Consider the following 22,734-nt stretch of genomic DNA (forward strand, 5'->3'; position numbering starts at 1 on the left):
GCCAGGGTGCACTCATAGGAGGGAAGCTGGGGTGAAACACATTGGATTTAATGAGCACATCTCAACCCTGATGGTGCCACTCCACTGCAGGAGCACCAACAGGAGCCCCCTGCTCCCCCCAGTCACAAGCAGCTGTAGAAATCTCATTGACTCAGGCAGAAGCTGAGCAGAGTTCTGTGATGCCCAGGAAGGCAGCAGAGCCCTAACTGCCCGCAGGGCTGCAGGAGGGAGTCTTTGAGGCAGCTCGCAGAGGGCTCCTGCATGTGTCCTTGTGGGCGATGGGCACTCAGTCAATGAGCTCTGCAGATGCTCTCCACAATTTTTTTCCACTATTAGTAACAATTAGTGGGAGTGAGTAGGGCAAGGCTTTGAATAATCCCTGTGCATGTCATTAGAGCGTGTGTAAATCCCCGTGAGCCCGCACGCAAAGCCTATTGAAGGTAGCTGTTCCATCCCCCCATGGCACACAAAGCCTATTGAAGGTAGCTGTTCCACCCCCCCTTGTCATGCTGCGCCCCATCTTCAAGCAGGCTTCCAGGAGGCTGCTGCAGCAATGAGGGGAGCACGAGCCATGCTTACAGGTCCTGCATACAAACATTACCCTGAAAAAGGTTGACAAAGGATAATCCCATTGTTCAAACCCAGAACAGCATTTCGGCTCTTCTTCTGGGTAATGGTCACAGTAAATAAAGAGCAGCAGCTAATTAATGTCATGAAGCTGTTCCTGAAAGCCTTCTAAAGAAGCAATGCTGAGTATTCCAGAAGTACTGGCTGCAAGTAATTGAGCTCACCAACAGCAGAAAGCTAGAGAAGCAAGAAAAGGTGAATTTAAACAAATTTCATTACTGACTTCATAGCAAGTCTTTTGTGTTTTTAATCAAGAGACACACAGTGCGTACCTCTGCAAAGCACGACTGCTACCAAGTACCTGCACCTCTGGCTGCAGCTCACAACTTTGCCAGGAAAGTGAAACTGCATTCTTGCACTTAGGAACCATGGAGTGACCCCAGAGGAAAAGCTCACCTCACCCTGAGATCAGATGCATTAAATTTAACTAACAGTCCTTAGAGTTAGGGACAAAGCACATCCCAGTTAATACTGCAAGACTTTATATTCATTGTAACACACTGAAATCAATGATAGGAGACTATGAGTGACTAATCCAAAAAGAAATCAAACACTTGAAATTAAAAAAGTTTATTTGAAGATTCATAAAACAGCTCTGTGAAAGATCAACATTCCCAAGACACTACTATAGGATAATAATTTTCCTACTGTTAGAAAATAAAAATTCAACTATTAAAATTCTTACAATTCAACTAATAAAAGCATACATTTACAGACCAAACATTTTACTTTCAACACCAAGAAAGTAAATGGGTTTGAGAGTCAGACTAGTAGCACCAACACTGGGTGATCACAAACCTCACGGGTCCGAGCCTGGGTTTGCCAGCACTGTGCCATGAAGGTTAGTCAGGCAGATCAGACCTGTGAGCACTGAAAAGTTTATACAATGGAATACCATACCTGCATTCTTTTTACATTCCAGTGATGCAAAAGCAAGCCAGAAACACCAAAGAGTTTCCAATAAACTCCAATCTTCCATTTCAGTACAAGAAAGATTTCAGAACTTACAAATGGCAGCTCCACATTCAACACACAACTTTATTCACTTTATGTTCACACAGTTTGTGCAGTAGAGGACATGTGCAATAGAAAGATGTGAAGAACAAGATGTAGAAGTGGACAGCATGACAAGGATCCCATGAGCCCTTCCTTGCAGTGCAGCACAGCACTATACTGCTTTCCGATGGTACTCAGGAGGGGCCACTTCATAGTCACTGGCACTGAACAACGCAGAGGAATTCTTTGCTAAGTACCTAGGAAAGGTATTACAAAGATTAAGTTTCCTTTCCCAAGGTGTTATTTAGTATCACAAACAAATAATGAGATGTTTATTGAAATCACACCGTGAGATTCCAAGAGCATAAACCAACATATACCACTACTAGAAAGAGTCAGCTGTCCAAAGCAATTAAGGATCGACAGCTCATGCCAAAAATCAGTTCCAAACAAGCTGTTGTCAAGAGCTCTTGGCTCCAAGCGAGCACAGCGAGGTGAAGACTAACAGGATGAAACACTTCACACTGGAGGTTCAGTGAGCTGCTACACCAGGAATCCAGCTCCTGCCAGTAGTTCTGAAGCAGGGACAGGACAGCTGTCAGCACACACGGATGGTGACAGCCACATGAGCCACAGCAAGACAAGCACTGCACAGCATTACTTCTCATGTGTGCACTCAGGGGCCTCTGGTCAACGCACTGGCTTCACCTTTCCATCTTTGCAGCTGACAGTACTTCAGCACTCGCCTTTACTTTCATATCCACAGAATGACTGCTAACTTCAGGATTACTCCAAGACAATTTCCCCTGGAAATCAGGTCGACTCTTTTCTAGCTTCTTACAGGGCAAGGTGTGTTTTGGAAGTGCTGAGGATTTCCTTTTGACTTCCAATAGCTTACTCAAAGAGGTAAGTTAACATTTACTGGCAAACAGCTTAATGCTTTGTTACCCCCAATAATTTACAAATCAGTGTTTCCACAGACTATCAGTGGACCATTAAAACCTTATATGAAAACAAAGAACATTTCTTCTCTTCAAAACAAACAAAATGGAAGCTTGAGGCTTTGCTAGAAGTTGATCAAGAAATTAAGTGCAGCAAAAGTGGTAAGCTGCACTGATGCTGTGAGCTGACAGTGTGCATGCACACACACCTGGTCACTGAAAACAGGTCACACTACAGTAGTCCACTTACTGTTCTCTTGCTGCAAGATTTGAGAAAGTACTTACTTTAAGAAGTCATGCAAATAGTTTAACAGCAAAGCCAGACTCTTCTCGTCAAGAGGCGTGTAAGCAAGCATAGCTCCAATCCGAACTGTTTCAAAACAAGTAGCACTTTGGTCATAAAGAACATGTCTAAAAGTATTACAGCAAGTCTAAACCTACACTAGCATATATAAAGAGCCCAGGAATCCATTCTCATACACACAACTAACCAGAAACAATGTGCATTCCAAATCCTTGGATGACTGAATATAAGGCATACAACAAAGAAGTCACAGGTTTTGGAATTTGCCTCTCCAATTTCTGCAGTTCACACTCGCTGAGACTCAAGACAGGAGAAGGAAGCATTCAGATGCTCTTAACCACTCTTTAATCTCTAAGTGATACTCACCAAATAGCCTCAACAGATGTGGGGCACCGTAGACTTGAGACATAGGAGCATCTGGATGATCTGCTAAGATTTCAGCATACTGGGGCCTCTCAAACTTGTACAGCAGTTGTGTTCCCAGCATGACATTGAAGTATTCTTTAATTCCAGCCACAACTTCATTGACTGCATACTCCCTGGTAAACAGAGAAAACATTCGAGCCTTGTTCTTACGTCTGCCTGGACACAGGGTTAGATCTGACAGATTCACCAAGCCAGAAGTTCTGAAGTTCTTTTACAAAGCTTCAGATTTTTCCAGGAAATCTGTCTACAGACCTTGAAATGCAGAATTCCTTGCAGCTGTGTATTTCAAGCCCTCCTTTAATAACTGCTTTTAACACAGTAAGAATTTACATAAACCAAAAAGCACCTTGCTTATAGTCATCTACTCAAGTTAGCTTGACTCGGTCATTCAAAGCAATAGTGAACTTGTGTTCACTGGGTGAGAACAGGTAGAGAACTACTGACGTGGCTTGGCTTCTACAGCTTCACTTAGGAAAAGTGTCAGGGAAGGGCAGAGTGCAAGGGAGAGAGAAAACATTCAGAAAGTAGGATTGTGTTCTTGAATCATGTCCTTGAAGACCTGGATCACCTTGGTCTCAAACACTAGGCTGAACATGGCACTGGGATGTTTAACAACTAATCTTGTTCATGTAGAAACTTGCAATCCAACAACAGTGAGACATATTTAAGATCTGAAATGACTGCTGCTTACTTGTTATCAGTGTTTCCTCTAGATTTCTTGTAGTTTGCATAATCCTCTAAAATAGAGTCAACATTCTTCTTGGCAGGAAGATAGAAGAGCTGTGGAAAAAACAAAGCAGAAAACACAAACTGTCAAACTTATGCAGACATTTCTATCTGCATGCTTGTCTTAAACTGACATACATAAGGAAATTTCTAGAATAAAGTTAACAGGTTAAGGTGTAAAGTGCATCCACAATTCAGCACCCAATACTGGTACTGGAAGCAAACAAGCCTGCTGGGCACCTGCTGGGGCCAGCAGTTTTCAACAACTTAGTAAGACTGGCAAGAAGAATACAAAGTAGTTTCACTTATTAACAAGTTCCTGAAAAAAGATAATATTTCTTACAACAGAAGACAGTTTATTTTAGGTAAAATTACTGTTTTATACAGATCCAGCTTGGCAGCACAGTTAACAATCACTATTCTAAGGCTGTTTTCTGTCAGAGCTGTAGATGCCTCAAATGCTTTCACAGTAAGTGATGTGTAAATAAGACAGGATGGAACTAAGGTAAGGCATCACCTACAATGCTCATTCAGACTAATTCCGTCACCTAAGCAAACTCCTCAAAGCTTTCCAACAGGCCAAACATGCTTAGAAGAACAGCACAAAACTTAAAATTATTTGACTTTTAGCTTATGTCCAATTAGACTGACTACACTCTACAAATCTACATGCAATTCCGCTGCACAGGTAAAATCCAACTGCAATCAGAACTGTCAAGTAAGGCTTCTGTTAAACTGAGGGATTTTGCTGCACTGCACTCAAGTGAGATACAAGATTCCTGATGATTGTGCTTGCCTACACATTAATAGACTGTTCTTTCAAAAATTACCTGTTTTTGCCTGGTGATCAAGTCCCAGTCATCAACCAACCACGGTTTCAGCTCTTCTGGGATTTTCACCTTTACTTCAACTCTGTTCATAAATGTTTCTTCCTAGAAAAAAAAAGTGGATTCATGCTATTTACTTTCAGATAATCAACCAAGATAAGGCACTCATCCCATCCTTTCCACAAAGGAAATATACTACAGGAGTAAGGAATTGCTAAGGTGGGAGAACAAGGAAATAGCTCAGGTGTTCAGGCCACCTAGCAGGCCTAGCATTTCAAGAAGTCATAACAATTCACACTGCCATACTGCAGGATGAAGTACTGTCTGTATTTCTGAGCAAAGTAGCTCTTCTTTTCCCCATCAAAAATCCTGTAGGAGAATCATAAACACATACACTTTCCACTGTTGGATCTACTCGTGCCCTCTTCTTCCTAGGAGGCTGAGGAGTCTCACTGCTGCTGCTCCCTTCTCCAATTCCAGGAGCTGTACAGAAGAAAGACAGAGTAAGAAGTCTGGTAAGGCTATAAGAAATACCAATAAAAAAATGTTTAAAAGGATTTAAAAGTAACATTCAGATTTCTCTCAAATCATCTTTTTGATGTGGTTTTGTTCTCAAAATTAACTGGACATCACACATTTGTGACTGTTTAAACTGCTACATTCACATTTATCTGAAGATGGATACAAAGCAGTATCTAGTTTCTTTGGAAGAAATCTTCTGGAACCAGCAACTCAGCTATGCAAGCATGTCCCATCTCGGTAAGAAAACTGAAGTGTGACTTTACTATTGAGAATTATTTCAACAGATTAATGTGGATACCACTTGACACTCTATTTCTGAAGGGTCTAAATCCCGACAGACTGGAACAGTTCACGTACAAAGCAGTGAGTTACAAATTCCTGTTTTATTAACTAGCAAATTACACAGAAGAGACACCTAAAGTCCAGGAGGAGCACTGTGAGTGAGGTACAGGAACCAAACTCAGCAGGGGCAGATTTAAGGTCTTATTCCAGCTAAGAATCCTTCAGTAAGCATATCCACTTACATACAGAATAAAGATGTACTTACTTTTCTGCTTGTTCTTTTTTGTTTTCCTGCAATGAAGAACACAAATTATTGCAAACATAAAGATGAAAGTACTTAACGAATTGAAAGCCAGAAAAAAGTACAGTAAGTTTAGATCCACAAACACTCAGAGGACTACAAAACGTTTAGAAAACAACAAGAGGAGAACTGCCAGGGATTATTTACCACCACAGTACCAATGCTTCAAGATTTTTCTATGACAAAGGGTAGTATTCACTTTTTGGGGGATGAATTCAACTCAAATCTACAGAAATCCAGAAGGCAGGCCATGAGTATTTTCAAAAAACAAGCATCTTAAAGCACTCCTGGCCATCATTACCAAGGAATGTCCACAAATGTTTTGTATTTCCCAAATGCTTGTAGAGGTGTTATTTCAGAACTTCAGAGGTCACTTAAAGACAGAATGAAGGACAAGGAAATATCAGGCATCTCAGCCAACTGACTCCTGTAGAGCACTGGAAGAATAATTTTACCACTTCAGCAGCACAAGAAAGTTTGAACAGCATCATCAGAATTCATTGTGTGCATCAGGTTGTATGGACTGCCCACGATGGCATCAAAGCTCAGGGAGATCACTATTATACCTGCCTCTCATTTGTAACATTTGGAACTATACTGAATAGAAACGTTCCTAATATTTATCTTCTTCCAAATACAGCTCTCAAAGTTTACCATATATATTTCAGACTTCCCTCAATCCTCTATCCTTAACCTTCATTTCTATTCCAAACTGACAGTCATACTGAGAAACTAACTTTAAATATTTAAAGAACACCTGACATAATGCCCGCTCTATGTAACTATTCAGATATGGCAAGAGATATTAGAAACAAAAATTAAACTGTCCTAGCAGATTTTCATACTTGAACTTTGTACATTCACTGATTTTATTCATTTAAGAAAACTGGAACTAAGCATTACCAGCCATGTTCCATCTGTTTATTACTAAGAGGAATCCAATTAAACACCTCAGAAAGTAAAAACAATTCTGTGCTAGATCCCAGGTCATGAAATAAAGCTTTATACCAGTACATTATTATTTCTTTGGAAACTCATCACCATGTCAAGTGACATTTGTGGTCAGCCTCTGAGCTGGGTTATCTGGGTCAGCAAGCAGGCAGAGTTTCTAGAAAGGTCTGAAATAAGAGTAACACCTTTTTCAGGCTTCAAATCACAAGCAATCATTAGGCTTAAAAAGAACTGTGAGTAGAATAAAGATCCCCTCTCTCTCTCCAGGAGGAAGTACAATTGTCAAGTCAAGTCACTGACAATGGACCTGTGCACTGAAGAGACTCTTTTCTTCGAAACCTGGAGTGAACAAGCAGAAATTGAGTCCTTTTGAGAATTACTGTCAAGATAAAAATAGTTTTAGAGCATCAGCCTCGCAGAGTCTTAGCAAACTGGTATAGGTAGGCCATATAAAATACTTTAAGAAATACTATAATTCAGATAGTAAACCACAGCTATGCTACTTAATCAGAGTCTAGCATAAATCCACACTGAGCAGTTGCTTGTACTCTCCCACCTCTTTCATTATTTCCTGATTCCTTATATTTCAAGGTATACACCTTTGCACCAAGTCAAAGCAGCCATCTGTTTGCAGTCTAAAAGACAAATCTCAGTTAGCAAACAAACAAAAATCTCAGGTTAGAGACAAAGCATTAGCACTTTGGCAGACCTTCAGCAGACAGTCTGGAATAACTCTTCACTAGGTTAGAACAGCTGTGCAAGACAAAATGCTTCTGTTGAGTAACTTAAGCATGCAGTGCACTCAGTATCCAGGAGAGAGACACAGCATTTGTATACAGACAGCCTCACTGAGAGAACCTGGAATCTAGGAGGAGCAGCATATCTTAAGCAGACTCATTGAGACACAGCTGAAGAATGCCATATATGTTCCTTGTGATGGCAGACAACAATTTCCTGCAAGGGAATTCAAGTTCTGAAGTGATACAAAAAGATGAAATACAGCTGGCACAGACTAAAGCACATCCTTTTGTGCCATTTCACACATTAAGAACAAGCCCAAAAACACAGTCACAGCAGCACGAGGTATTTGACTGACTTCATGTACAAAGTACAGCCTGGCTGCAAGTTTACATGCACCACTGAATGGCATTTCCATACAGAATTAACCAACAACAAAATAAGCAGCAACATGGAACTGCCAGAGAAGCTCCTGTGGAAAGTTTTAATTAAGACTGATCAGAGAGTTGCCAGGTACTGAAGACCTCACAGCTCAAACCTGAAGAATGTATTCAGACATTACTCCCCACAGCAGCAAGGTCAGCAATCAGAGTTCTGGGAGGAAGGAAACCCAGTCCTCACTGCAGGGTTTTGATTTAGCCAAATGAGGACAGGCACCTACATCCACAATACTCCAATATTAGTGATCAAAAAATGACATTGAACTAGAAAGCCAAAGATAAAGTGAAGATGCTGATATCACAAGATCTGAAATTGCACAGAAACAAGATAATCAGCAGGAAATGAATACAACTACAGCTTACAGAACTGCTCATTGCAATTAAGTACTGTAAATCAAGGGTGAGACTCAGAAGGAAAATAAGTAGTCCACAGCATAATGCTGAATTTTCAATTGCAATATCCAAAACAAGATGATGTTCACAATCAAATTGTAAGCACAACTAAGGAGGGTGCCAGAGAAGAACATGCTGAAAGCCTGCACCTCACCCTTCCAAACATCCATCAGAACAAAGATACTCCAAGTACTTGTCAAACCCCTTGGACATTACCTCAAGTAGCTAGCAGTTTTTGCACAGGAGAGGAGACACTGGTGCTCAGATCTCTGAAAGCGTCTTCTGGAGTCATATGTCAGTAGAAAACGAGTAGCTTACAGAAGAATTCAACACAGACTAATGATATCAGGAAAAAAGAAAGACATTGAAAGGTTTGCATACTCCACAAGAGAGAGGAGTCTATGACCATCTAGTTTAAAGGTTCATGAACAACTACAAGTGCTTTACTTTACCTAAACCCTCAAGTAGTTTAAAAGGACACAGAAGTCTGGTAGAACCTCCTACAATAGCTGGTTAAGATACAAGCAGCAGAATGAAGGTGGGCTACCACGTGGGTCTCAGGGATTTGAGCTTTAAGACATTCGTGAGCACCACAAAAAGATGAATGAGGTGCCAGTTTGCTCATGATACAAAGATGTAGCTAAGCTGTAAAAAAAAAATCTTGACGTCTCTCCTGATATGAGGTGACTGGTAATAAGACCAATAAGATCTTAAATGAAAATAATCAAGTATGGAAAATAAGTATGTTGAAAAGAGCCTGTCAGCCTTCCTCTGCTCAAGCAGCTCGTTCACTGAATTAGCTCTGAGGAACAGCACTCCTATCAAAATTCAATTAAAGCATCCAACACTATCAGGAAAAGTATAAATACCCAAGTCAGAATTACGTGCACCTTTGGCTTAGATGCTGAGAGTAACCACTGGGCAGAAAGAAGAGCAGAAATATTGTAGAGGTATTATTAGAGATAAAGGATGAAGCTAGAAGAACTAATTATTCTTGCCTCAAAAAAGAAAGTGACTGTAAAACCCAAGCAGCAGACATCAAAAAAGACAGGATAGTCATCCTCCTTCCTCCCCTCCTCAGCACAGCACTGAATTTGAAGGAGAAGCACCCTGCCACTGAACGCTGTGGATGCCAGAAGACCAAATGCTTCAAAAGTTCTAAGTGCAGAAGAGTCCTAAATCCAACACATTTGGAGCTTTGGAGCTCCTTAATTACAGACTGATAGAAGCAGAAGTGGGTTTTTTTTTTTGGTAGAAAAGCCTCAAACTTGACTCACTTGACTGTCCCTAAGTACACCTCACTTGTGACCACCAGGCAGCTGAGCAGGTTAGGAAAATCTCCAGCTGGAGCTCACATCCCATGACAGTGCTGCTAAAGCTCCAGACAACTGGCATGTAGGCAGTGGCATTAAGCTACTTGGTACCTAGAGGACTGAGAGTAGCTTTTGCAAGAGCTACTAGTCATGCCAGTGATAGTAAAGGATGCCACAGAAGACATGCAGCCAGAGCACATGTTTTTAAGTGATGTATTCAGCTTAAGAACAGGACTTCTGTTAGAAGAAATGACAACTTCCAGGTTTAAGTTGAGATACTGTTTTGAAAGCATCTCTGATGAGACTGCTTGTAAATGCCTCATTAAAAAAAGCCCAGAAGCTATTCTCAAATTTGTAAGCCAGTGCCATATCTTCACTCTGGTATTTTAGGTTGCCCTTCTTACTTCCTGAGCACAGGGTAACAGTTTACTTATCATACTATGCTCACCAAAAACAGCTTACATTCTTAGAAGCTGTTATTCAGCAGTACCATACATAAAACAGATTGAGGAAGCCAGCATCTGTAGTGTTGTACTTCACTTTTCAAAACTCACTATAACTATACAAATGCTTATGATAGTTTTTCTAATTAATATAAAACCATCAATTAATTTCAAAACAACAGTGTACAAATAGCATTTCATGCATATTTCTCTTTGATTAAATATTGCTTATTAATAGCCTTAAAAGCTGTTTTCAATTCATTGCTGCAGTTTACAGGAACAGTTACTCTGAACAGATTGAAGCCAATGACAAAAACATAGCAGATTAAAAAGGCAGGATCAGTCCTCACATTTGTAACAGTGTTGGTCACCACAGCCCAGCTCTCTGGTCTTACAGAACAGCACCGTTTGGACTGATTTCCATGGCTCCAGGATACAGTAAGCATGCAGAGCAACCGTAAACTTCTAGAACTAGGCAGTTTTGAAACTGACATCAGTTATCTTCTAAATTTTAAGTAGCAGACACTGAATGCATTTGACTACCCACAGCATACCTTTCCCCATCTGAAGATGTGTGCATTTCAGAGAAACTAAAAACCATTAGTCCACACTGGCTTTAAAAAACAAAGAACAACATACTGCAGTACTTAGAATTGTTAATTCAATTGCTACCAAAGCTTACATTATTACAACTGAAGACTTTAAGAGTCTCTTAGAGAAATCTACAAAAGCAAGGAGGTTTGGATTTCAGGATGAAAATCCTGGTTTGACAATCCATCCTTAACTCACCGCGTCGATATGGTAGGGGTCTCCAAACAGCAAACAGTATGCGCTCCATCTCGTCTGAAAAATCTAGGCACAATGGGGGTTGAGTTAAGGAAAGAATGTCAGACCCAGTGCTCAGCCTTTAAGAGAACCTATTTAAGATTCAAAAAATTTACCTTTTTAGCTATAGATTTACTGAGCATTCCTGGAGGATAAGTTGTTCTTAGATGGTTATCTCCTTTTCACTACTGTTTGGCTGAGGAACAAATTAACAAGTTCTCTCCCTCTGTTCAATCCTCCAAGAATGCTACAAAGGGTAACCTTTGAGGCCAAATCGGTTGACAGTGTTACCCTCTTAGAATATTTGCTCAATTGGTTTCTCCCCCTCCCCACCAACAATACTTCATGTACCTGCAAAGACCTTAGATTTACAACAGAATAATCCCGATGTTTTCAAACTATTTCCAGATGTTTTGGTTTTCAGAAGCCATCTTGCCTTTAGTTGTAAGCAGAACACAAGCAGCAGTAGCTCGTTCAATAACACAACAGCACTACAACCTTGCATCACTGCTAGGTTAGGTCAAAGGATTGCCTCTCCCTCAGCCTCCAGATAGGGAAGAAAAATGAGGAGACTTTATTGGAAGAACCAGAGGTCTAATTTAGAAGGATGCTGGTAATAGCTAGAGACTAGGAGCAAGATCAGTGCAACAAGCATGAGACCCTGTTATCTTTCACATCGGAAGACTGCTGTTCCAGTGACCAGAGTTTTCCTTCTTCCCCTTCACTACATTAATAACCCACCATTTAGAAATAAATTTTTTCAATCACCACGAAAAGTTTCCCATATTTTTCTACAAGAAACAATCCCTCATGCTTACTATAGTGACGAAAGAAAAAAGCAAAGCCATTCCCTTCACCCAACTGGTTTCAACTGGAGAGTAAAGACAGATGTGGTAACATGCTTTTGAGCTTTGGAATTGAACAGAAGTTTAAGATGAAGTCCTTTTTGCTGTGCCAGTTTACCTCAGATACAGCATTATTGTATGCGGTTGAGAGAATTAAAACAACTTTGAATTCTACTGCTTTTCAAGTGCAGGTTAGCATTCAGCATTTTCTCAGCTGGAAAGAGCAAGCCAACCCACTGCAATCAGCCTGCACCTCTAACATGACCAAAGCTGATAGTACAGGGAATGTAGTCCTGAAGGTACTATTGAGATATTCTCTGCAAGGCATTTGTAGAGTCGTGAAAAACATTTACAATCGAGCCATCACTTCCTATCTTAAAGAATTAATTCTACTTCCAGTGACTACAATGCAAATAGACTCAAGCGCAACAACCTCTCAAGTAGCCCCATTAGTAATTAGCACAATTTAGATGCTTTCATTAGTTTATAATGACATTCATTAGGAACTCTGTAGAGGCCCATCCCAAGCTGAGAAAGCATGCAAAACCAGTGTAGCTAAGGTACCTCACAACTTGCAGCAGTAGACCACAAGAGAGTATGTATGCAGTATTATGACCAGATCCATCTCAAACTCGATTCCAAAGACCAAGAGACAATTTACAGCCTTGGGGGGGCCTTGGCCAACTCCAAAACTAAATCTACGCTCAGGATCTACAGCAACAAAGCCTTCATCCACTGCTGTTGCACTTCTCAAACCAATGAAACATTTCATAACACAAAGCTGCCCCTAAATCAGGCATGAAGTGTGAGGCAAATTCTCTTAGGAAATGTCATCTCAGCAGCTTCCTCAAAGATCAGAATCTTAAATGAAGTTAGGAGTTCAAAACATGACACTGGTAACGAGCACCTTCATAATTAAGTAAGTCCAGTATTACTCCAGCAGAAGAGTTTCATGGCACATGAGCAAAGCAGAGCTGTACTGACTGTGTAAGAATTTAAGTGTAAGGCCATGCAAGCCTATTCTGAAAAAACAAAAAGGATGAAATGAAAGAAAACTGAAAGTTTTTGCATTTTTTTCTCCTGACAAACATCTGAGCTTGCTTCTGGTCTCTTAAGGTGGAAAAAGATTTTAACAGCATGTGTGTTTAGATTTGGCAAAAACCAACAAAATAAAGGCTTCCTAAATGCAATTTTATAATTGCACAGTAAGAGGGCAAGGCATTTTAAGGATTTTCCTGTATCAGAGCTTTGGCTCCTTAGAAGAACTAAAAAATTCCGCTCAATTTCACCAAGATAAACAAGTCTTAAGGGAACTTACCACATTTGAGTGTCAGTTCACTAACTTGAGGGGAATAGTATTCAAAAGAACTATAAAATGTTAACATCCAACCTATTCAGTACTTTGATTCAATATTAAGCACTGTTCCATCTTAGAAGATGGTTTTAATACAGTACTTCACCAAAGGCCTTTCAGATACCACAAAAGTAAACATCTGTATAGCTTGTGTCGGGAGTAATGGAATGGAGGCTAAATCGTAAGAAAATACCATTTAAAGATCAGTAGTAGAACTTATAAGCAATAGTTTGGTTTTTGTTCTTAAATGAAAAGCTTCTTACACTTCAACATTTTTCTGCTGCAGACCAGATGTCTTCTTGCCTGGAGCAGCACCTCTCATCTTCCCCTCTGCATATTGTTCCCTTTAAAAAGAATAAATTTGGCAATAAGACAAACTGAAAAAGCAGCTTGTTTTCCCTCAAAAGGTAAACAGTTACACAAAACATTTAGAGAACTGCTGACAAATAAATCAGAGTCAGTATTTGACAACAAAGGAACAAATTCAACTAAATAGCAGGATGTTTTTAAGCTTATTCATATAACAAACCATTCAAGGCATGACCTCCCATTTACACCTCCTCCCACAATCCTTGTTACTCAGTGACCTGGAAACAACAGCTAACCACTGCTAAAAAGAACAGATACATTCTGAAAAAAAAAAAGAAAAGGTTGCTTAGGATCAAGTCTGGAGTTTTTAAGCGTCTCCTAGGAAGACTACCCTCACTGCTTAAAAACACATTTTAAGGATACTGCAGGAGGGTCATTTTTAGTCTCCTTATTCCCATGTGACAAAACATACTTCCAGTTAGTCAGTGTGCCTGGCTATCTCACTGCCTTCTCTTAAAACTGAGGAACAGTTCACTCTATAAGATTCTGGAGTACAAAGACCAGAGCTCCCCAGGTCAAAGCACCTCAAGAATAAAGAGACAAACGCATACTTCTTGAATGTGCTTGCTGTGAGTTTTTTGTTTGTTTTGAACTTACTAACCTCCTCTGATATGCAGCAGTTAGATTGAAATTCTATAGAACAAATGATTCTGCTGAGAACAACTTCTAAGAAAAAATACTTACTGATTGGCTTTTTGAAGTTCTTTTTGTTTCTGCAAATTGGTATCCACGTATTTGAGCACTCTGCTTTCTGGAACCCATTCATCCCAGCTGGAAAAAAGAACAATAATTAATCATTCAAAAACACTATGTAATCACATTCTACACAACAGAATCAATTAAAAGCTTCACAGAATCTGAGACTGAAGTCTGCTTTTGTGACAAGTCATGGACTGACACAACAGAGTGTAAATTGCCAAACACATTCCCCACTGTCTGAAGTGGTAACAGTTTTTCTAGGGAAGTGTAACCCTCAGTAAATTCAGAAGAGTTCCCCAAACTCATAGGATGGGCAATTTGGGAGGGTGGGAATTGTCTTTAATTTAAAAGAATCATTTCAGGAAAAAAAAACTACACTTACTAAGTTATGGGACATCTGTAGCCATAACTATATTATTCTGTGAGTTTCCTTTATCTATTCCAACATTTTATAGGTTAACAAATTCAGCAATAAGATCTTACTGTAAGAAGAAGTGCTCTGATTTCTGTCTGTGAAGGAAACCAAGATGGCATGAATATTTGAAGAATCTGAAGTGAACGATTTAAGAGAACAGGTGTTGGGGAAATTGCCATTATGAGCAGTAATTCCACTTTGACAAAGAGTGGATAATCTGAGCAATCTGACAAATTATTTCAAATAAAAGCACATTAAAAGTGGCCACGTTATTCTGAAACACATAAGTTAAAGCTCACTATATAGATTTCCACGTCATTTCCATTTGATGGCAATAGCTGCTACTCTAGCAACATCAACATGATCAAAGCAATACTATTACAGGAGTATAAGGCTTTCAGGATTAAGACAAGCCAAGCTTAGCAACCAAGTGTTAGAGAAACAGATTCGCAGCTGTATTTTAGTGTTACATTTTTAGGGTAGTGCTTTGGTCAGATATGTAAGCCACTTATCTTACTCCTGGCTGTACAGCTGTGTCACTTTCAAAAGAAATGTTACTTAACTGCAGCACACATTACATTGTATGAGAAAGCTTTCACATCCTGTATTTCCAAAAAAAGTTAAACTGAGCAATTAATAACAAAGGACTGAAATTATGTAAACCAGAACAATCACTATTGCATTTGTCTAGATCTTGCAGCAATGCCACTTTTAATGTAGTTAACTGGAAGCCTGAAGGTAGGAAAACCTGCAAGCAACACAAGCATGAAAAGAAAAGCAGGAGTTACAACATCATTTACAGCACCCTTCACCACCAGAGATAAACAAGGAAATGAAGTACCACATTTATGCTGCCTCACTGATACAGAGCAGCCAGCTTAAGAATCAATTACACTCCCTGTAAATGTTTTACAGTAAGCAGTGACAGTTGTCTGCCCACTGGCAAGGAGGGGGATAGATGCATTTAAAGAGAACTGTAGGCATTAGGATGTGAAGTTCAGCTTTTAGTGAAGTCAGTGAGATCAAGATATTAGTGACAGTATTTGCTTGAGAATCCACAGCACTGAAATAAAGCAAAATCAGAAAGATTTCTGGAGCCTGAAGAGCTGAAGCTTATAGTCAGTAAGGAAAAAAACTCTCTTAAATTGAAAACCCTGTCACAGAAATTGAAAGGCAAAAAGCAACTACTGAATGCAGTAACTTTATGCAATACTCTTTAGAGGGCTGAACATTATAACATGAAGCCATCTTTAGAAGTCTCGCACCTAGAATCCTATTATTTTTGCAGAAGGGAAAGATTTCTCTAATGCTACCTTTGCATGACAGGCCAGAACTGAAAGACAGGCTAAGTCTGCTCCTGTGAAGGACTCAGATAGACAGCCCCCCCCACTCTGAAGGCAACCTTCACAAAGACACTGCTTACTAGATTTTTGCTGCCAGAAGCATTTTAGAGTGAAATACACTGGCGTTCTGAGAAGAATACTTGGCTCCATTGCAACTCTCTCCTACCAGAGTAAAGAAGTTTCCATATTGACATCTCTGCCAGGAGGGAACTATAGTAACTGTTTTCAAAGCTGAACAAACAAGCCTTCCTATTAGTCTACGGACAGCGTAAGCTACTTTGCCTACACAAACAAAGCCCTGCAGGAAGGAAACTGCTAGTTAGGCAATCTTTTGTTACTACAAATTATGGGCATTTGTATAAAAAATATTAAGGTTAATTTTAAAAAATTCTCTAATAACACACAGATGGTAGAACTTGTTCATCAAGCTAATATTCCGACTGATAACAAAAGGAGGACTGATTCCATTTCATGCAAATACTTACTTTTTATTCCAACCACTGTAATGAATAAAGTATTTCACTTGCTTGTCCTTTATGGCAACCTTTACACACTGGAACAGAGGAAAAGAGTTCTATTAGTTCAGTGAGAACAAAGATCTCCAAACAAGTTTTGCATCGTATGCTTTCAGACTCTAAACATGCAGAAATTTCCATGCATGCAACTGAAATACCTGGCAGCAATTCCACAGCAGAAACTAAGTTGCCTAACACAAGCTGCTGCCTATTTACAGATCTGGGAGGGCTAAGCAAAGCAACTCTGCTGAGCTATCCATAGGGCCACCTTCAGCCATGAGAAGGATCCAAAACCCCTGAGGAGCACCAGATTAACCACACAGCCACTTAACTAGTCCAAGGTTAGCCATAAGCCATTCAGAGAGCTAGCTGACATGCAGGCCCCTACCTCACAGGCAGATAAGCTGGCTGAAGTAGAGGAGTCTTCAAAAGTAAAGTAAATAGTATTTATCTCTGCAGATCACAGAGATCACACTGTATTCAGTAGAAAGGATTGTAGGATAGGCGTTTTCTAGATTGAGAATTTACACACGGGGTAAGTAAAAACAGTTATTTCCATCCAAAGATCAGCCTCTGAAGACAGTAACCTCCTCATGCACCAAGATTAAGGTGAGACCAATAAGAAAAGGGAATGTACAGGACAAGGTTGCCCCAGGTAATACCACTCAGCAGTGTCCCTCATGGGAACTTTTGTGTCTTAATTTTAAGAATGGTCCTCCCAAGAGCCTGTAAGATGTAACATCAGCTCATCCAAAGGAAGACTTTTAAATGAGCTGCAACAGCTACACATGCTGCTCTTTACCAGTTTTCTCCTGCATCTGCAGTCTGGCATGTAAGAGCTCAACTACCACATCTATATAGAAGGAAAGCACAGCCAGAGACATACCTCTTCCTGCAAGAACACAGCCCAGAAGACAGACTACATAACCTGTCACAGTTCATCTCTGTGCCCAGCTACATCTCTAAACTTCCCGGCTGTACCAAATTAAATTCCCAGCTTAGGGCTGGATAAGGCACTTCATCCAGAAAGGTATTTTCCTGGAGATGCTGGGGTCCATGACACCATTCTGCTCCACAACATCCTCACCTTAGTCTACTGCAAAGACATGAACATAATCTTTGGCTCCATCTTTTGGTTCCATATTAAGACTTTCTCTACTGAAATTGAAAATTGACTTCCACAAGTCAGAATGGGTATTTTTGCACTATGCTGAGTCACCTATAAGCACTCCTGAGAGTCCAGCCTTCTGCTGTACAGCATTTTCTCAGCATCACTGTCAGGACTCCTTCCCATACCTTCCCAATTTAAGAAATCAATGCTTAATTGTCAACAAAGTGAACAACATATTCCACTATTGATCTCAACACCACTATATATGGAACAAACTCAGTCTCACCTAGACTTACAACAAGGAGTAAGGATATCCTGACCCTGCTGATACGCTACTGCACTGGTTATTCATTTGAACTTGCTAGTTCACTGCAGACGTGGATTTAAAGCCAAAGTCAGATCGCAGGCTTAAAAAGCCTCTACTGGTTATGAGGAATCAAAGTAACATGAATATTCAAATAAATACCATCCCACACCAGAATACTTTCCTTCCTCAGAGAAGGAAGAGAATTAATGGATAACCACCACAGTACTTTCAGGCAGTTCACAGATGTTACAAGATAGCAGTTTTCAGCCAAAAGCATCTTAAGTAGACCTCATTTAATTTTGCATTGTATAGTTACTGCCATATGGATTGACAAATTGTAGCTTCCCATACTACTCTAATGCTAGTTTATGCACTCGCTCCAGCACCAAGTTTGCTGCAGTGTTGTGGGAACACATCCATTAGAGATGTTCAACACAAAAGATATAACCTTAGTAATTCACCAGAACAGCTGCGTAGTACTATTGTGGGTCTTGAGTTGTTTTTCTTGTTTTTTTTGGTGTTTTTTTTTTTTTTTTTTTTTTAAGCTTCTCCATAATAAAGAACCACGGGGCTTAAAACTAAAGTGTATATAATAGCATGCTTTCCTTCATCTGAGCTTCAGTCATTAATCCCAGGGAGGTAAGGCACAGCAAGTAAACTCCTGCAATTCTTTATTTTCCTGGGCAAGTCAGAACCACCTGCAGTAATAAGCAACCACACATACCTTTGCTTCATAAAGGAGAGGTCCATGAAAACAGAGCACTCGTTCACCTGAAAGACAGTCACAGAAAGCCATCTTAGAATAAAACCAGTGCCATTTCTCAAAAGCATGTTATCACAGAACAAGTCCAACAGCAACCTAGCAAGAAACTCAAGGAGATTTTGAGAACCATGCTGGTGATGGAAAACTTTTTGTCGTGCAAAAGGATTGAAGCAGATTACTGAAGCCACAAAGGAAAGATTCCCCATGGGCTTCCCCGAAGAGCACTCGCACAAGGAAAGCTGCACACCAGCTGCATCCAAGCCCACCCACAGTTCTGGTTTTTTTTTCCCAGCAAACAGTTGACACCTAAACCTATTATCCTGCCCATACTTCTAGCCACCGCCAGTTCAAATTACTGGCACCCAGACCTGCTTTAGAACCATAACTTCAGACACAAATGAAAACACACTCTTGGTACAAATGTGTTCTTCAGCAGGTAAAACCATTTTGCTGTAAGGGATTCCTAAATCTTCATGACATTGCATTTTGACTCAGAGCAGGGAATCAGCTCTTGCTATGAGGTGCCACCCCTGTATCTCAAGCTGCTGACACAAACAAAAGCAAGTGTTACCAGCACCTCCCACCTTGCAAATGATAAGCTCCTATTGTGCAGTTCTATTGCAGGAATTTGAGTGTACTCAACAGAAGACATTGGAGTGCAGATGTTTCCTTCTTGAGAGCAGTGATGCATCACACGTTCTGAAAGAGAAGCTGCATAGCACACTCCAGTGTGCAGCACGCAGCCAGGACGTACAGGGCAGAGCAGTGCCATCAGCACCTGTGCTGTGTGGGCTGGCAGGGAGGACCCAGCAGCAAAATGCCTCCTCAGCCCCACAGCTCTGGAGCTCCTTGTGAGCAGCTCGAAAACAACCGATTTGCAGGCTATGGGTTTAGAAGTACCCCCTTCTGCAAAACTTACTCTACTCTTCAAAACTCATTTCTACATACTCAAGGGATAAGTCCAGCAGCAGCATGCAGTGCCTTTAAGCGTGACCCCTCTTGAAAGCTGAATGATCCTGGCTGTATTTGCCTTTCCTCATCCCAGACATAACTGAACATCTACAAAACTTGTAACCAGAATCACTTTGCAAACAGCTGAAAAAATGAAATATCCCCACACCTCAATTTCTTTTGGTGAGGGCACTGAGCAGCTCTCACATGCACTCTGAAACACAGCTCTGAAAAGGTCAGGGAAGCTGTCTGATTTTATTTGAATCAGAGGAGGAGGATTTGGGCACCATTTTAACAGCAAGAGCAGGATACAAGCAGACACATAACAGTTTCTCCAAAGAGCACAAGTACTACCAAACATCACCTACCAGCAGCAGGCTCAGATGGGCAAGTACACATCTGTAAGTTTACTACTAAACTCATATGCTGACTAGGGAGAGCACTCCCATTGAAAGATGTATTGTCTAGGCTATGAGACCACACGCCCTCACAGAACTGAAGTATTCACAGTAAAGTCCAAGAACACACAACTACGTCAGAAATGTATTTCAACTCGTAAAATGCTTCTGTATGTTGGAAAAAGAGCTAGAAATTCACCAACAAGTGATTTGTTTGGTACTTGCAGTACTTTCATGCAAAAACAAAAAATACTAAACAAGAGTCTTCATAATCAGATCTAAGACTCAAAAGTTCCATTAACCTCATGCTTCATGTTGCTCACTTGGCACTACTGGAAAACACATGTGTTATGATTACCATATAAAGCCTTTCCAGGCAAAACACTGAGATTAAGGAACACAGACCCTAGTTGTGCAGAAAGGTTATCATGAAAACAGAACGGCCCTAACAGATCAGCAGACCATTTCTTCCCTGCACTGCCACTGCTGCAGTAACACCCACGTCTACTCATTACCCCACAGGCAGGACTTGTAAGAAAAGAGTTCTTTAGCTAAAATAGCTGATAGAAAATACCTGGAACTGCTCTGCCAACACTTGAGGAAGCCAAGGTACACAGAGCATTTGTGCTGGGTACTAACAGCTCCCATGCTGGCACCAGGCAGCACACTCTGCCCAAACACAAAGCAGGCTCTGGACCAGCAAGTCTTCTGGCATCACTGACTGCGAGGAACAGCTTGGGAAGTCTCAGTTCAGCTGCCCCCTCCTACAATTGTTTCACATGCAGAGTATTTATAGAAACAATAAGTTCTCAAGTTGTGTGTGAAGACGTGACACAAGTCTTGCCTTTGATGTCGAAGTAGAAGGCTAACAAGTCAGCTTGAGAACAGATGTGGAAGCAAAGATATCTCATCAGCATCATCAGGGAACAGACCTGCTCTAAGAAAGTCAAAGGCTGAACTTGACATCTGAGAAAGATTCAACATTCTCCATTTTCTCTTGCCAGTGAGAAGATGCAAGAACACCCAAAGAACCATTAATTCACACTTGACCAAACCTGATCTCATTTCTGAAGCCTACATGAAAAAAAATGACAGTTCCTTCACTATAAGGGATACCCCATACTTCCAGCAGGGCATCTGGGTGTTCCAGGCTTTCACTTGTGTCCACAGAAACCCAGCCTCCTTCTCACCCATTCCTTTACAGGAGGTGCGTGTTGCTATTACAAAACAGTTTCCAAACCCACCCAACACTATTTAATAACAGGATTTCAAGCTACATATCGTTTTATTCACCACACTGTGATGGCCATAACAAAACACTTCAGTTTCAGCACTTCAGGACTGCAAGAAGCTTCATTCATGGGACACTTCTCCAATTAAATGCTTGTGCTGAGCTCACAAACATTTATATTTAGGAAAGAAAGTTCATATTTTAACTTCTATTCTGAATTTATGCTGCTTGGACTCCTACAGCTATAAATATAATGTCAGCCTGGAATTCTACTCTACTTCCAGATCACTACATTTCGCATTAACTCACTTAGTACAATGTGAAACACACGTTAAATCCCGATTGTCTCTGCAGATTGCTAACACTGCTATGGACACTTGGCACAATGGAACGCGCTCTGACACCAGCTGCCATCCAGTCACTGTGTCAAGACTCCACGAGTGGCTGCTGCCAGGCACTCCTCTGCAAAGCCAGCTGCTCAAGAAGAAGCCACAGTGAGGGCCAGGCAGAGGAAAGGGGAAGAAACCTTCATTTGCCAGTATTGGCATCAATTGTTATTTAAAAACCACCACGTACACAAAATCAGCCTCCTAAGCAGCAGAATCCTACCACCTACCCTAAAGTCTCGTACAGATATGGATCCCACCACCAGCATCAGCCGCAGAGCCCCGAGCCTCCTGTGCGAGCAGCCCCGGCCCAGCTCCACAGCACGGGCAGCGGAGCACCGAGCAGATACAAACCCTAACAGACCTAGAGATGTCAACGGCTTTAACACCTGCCGGACAGCAAGCACACGTGGGATATCGGGGGAGAAGGGAACGCCCAGTTCTTACGGGCAGGAAAGCCGAGGAACAGGAAGAGAGGAATCCATCTGTCCCCACACGCCGCCTCTGCTGCGGCGGAGGGGCAAAAGCTGAGACCCAAACGGCGCCGCAGGGCCCCCAGGGGACACCGGGCCCCCGTCCGCGAGCGCGGCAGCTGTCTTTTTCCAGCAGGACTCCCTCCAACCCGTCTCCTTTGTTTCTCCTCGGCCCGCCCACCGCCGCTATCAGCCCTCGGGCTCGGCGCAGCCGTGCGGCTCCAAGGCCCCGCGCCCGTCACGGCCCCGCGGCGGCGTCCCACCCACCGCCCGCTCCGCTCCCACACGGCCGCCGCCCCCTCGGCGCTCAGCCCCGAGCCCCCACCGCCGCGCCCGGCCCGCAGACCCCCGCCCGCACTCACCCTCCTGGAATTTGGGCTTGGGGTCCTGCTTGGGCGCCATTTATAAGTGCCTCGCCCTCCTCCCGCCCCCTCCCCGCGGGGGCCTCACCACCTCCGCCGCATTCTGCGCGGCCGGCCCCAACCCCCGCCGCAGCGCGCATGCGCGCCGCGCCGCCCC

The 22,734-nt window shown here is 41.6% G+C and overlaps 1 protein-coding gene across 2 annotated transcripts; it reads right to left on the reverse strand.

The window, feature by feature from the left end:
* Positions 1-1,640: 1,640 nt before the first annotated feature.
* MORF4L1 (mortality factor 4 like 1) lies at positions 1,641-22,724 on the reverse strand. 2 transcript variants are annotated; one of them, XM_031587916.2, is made up of 13 exons: positions 22,578-22,723; positions 18,738-18,784; positions 16,566-16,633; positions 14,308-14,394; positions 13,518-13,598; positions 11,020-11,082; positions 5,917-5,942; positions 5,242-5,330; positions 4,851-4,952; positions 3,986-4,074; positions 3,235-3,407; positions 2,850-2,934; positions 1,641-1,880 (listed from the first exon to the last, which is right to left on the reverse strand). In XM_031587916.2, exons 1-13 carry the CDS (start codon positions 22,615-22,617, stop codon positions 1,796-1,798), a joined length of 1,035 nt encoding a protein of 344 aa, XP_031443776.1. In that variant the 5' UTR covers positions 22,618-22,723; the 3' UTR covers positions 1,641-1,795. The 2 variants fall into 2 exon arrangements, with proteins under 2 accessions (XP_031443776.1, XP_031443778.1); XM_031587918.2 differs by lacking the exon at positions 11,020-11,082 and having other exon boundaries at positions 22,578-22,724.
* Between the last annotated feature and the right edge of the window lie 10 nt (positions 22,725-22,734).

Source organism: Phasianus colchicus, chromosome 12, assembly GCF_987193195.1.
Source record: "Phasianus colchicus chromosome 12, bPhaCol1.hap1.1, whole genome shotgun sequence".
Lineage (NCBI taxonomy): Eukaryota > Metazoa > Chordata > Aves > Galliformes > Phasianidae > Phasianus > Phasianus colchicus.

Excerpts from the sequence above, each read along its gene's own strand:
- MORF4L1 (XM_031587916.2), bottom strand. The coding sequence starts at position 22,617 with ATGGCGCCCAAGCAGGACCCCAAGCCCAAATTCCAGGAGG. Across the intron at positions 14,395-16,565 it reads TACAGTGGTTGGAATAAAAA|CTGGGATGAATGGGTTCCAG; the intron begins GTAAGTATTTGC and ends TCTTTTTTCCAG. Across the intron at positions 13,599-14,307 it reads GAACTTCAAAAAGCCAATCA|GGAACAATATGCAGAGGGGA; the intron begins GTAAGTATTTTT and ends TTCTTTTTAAAG.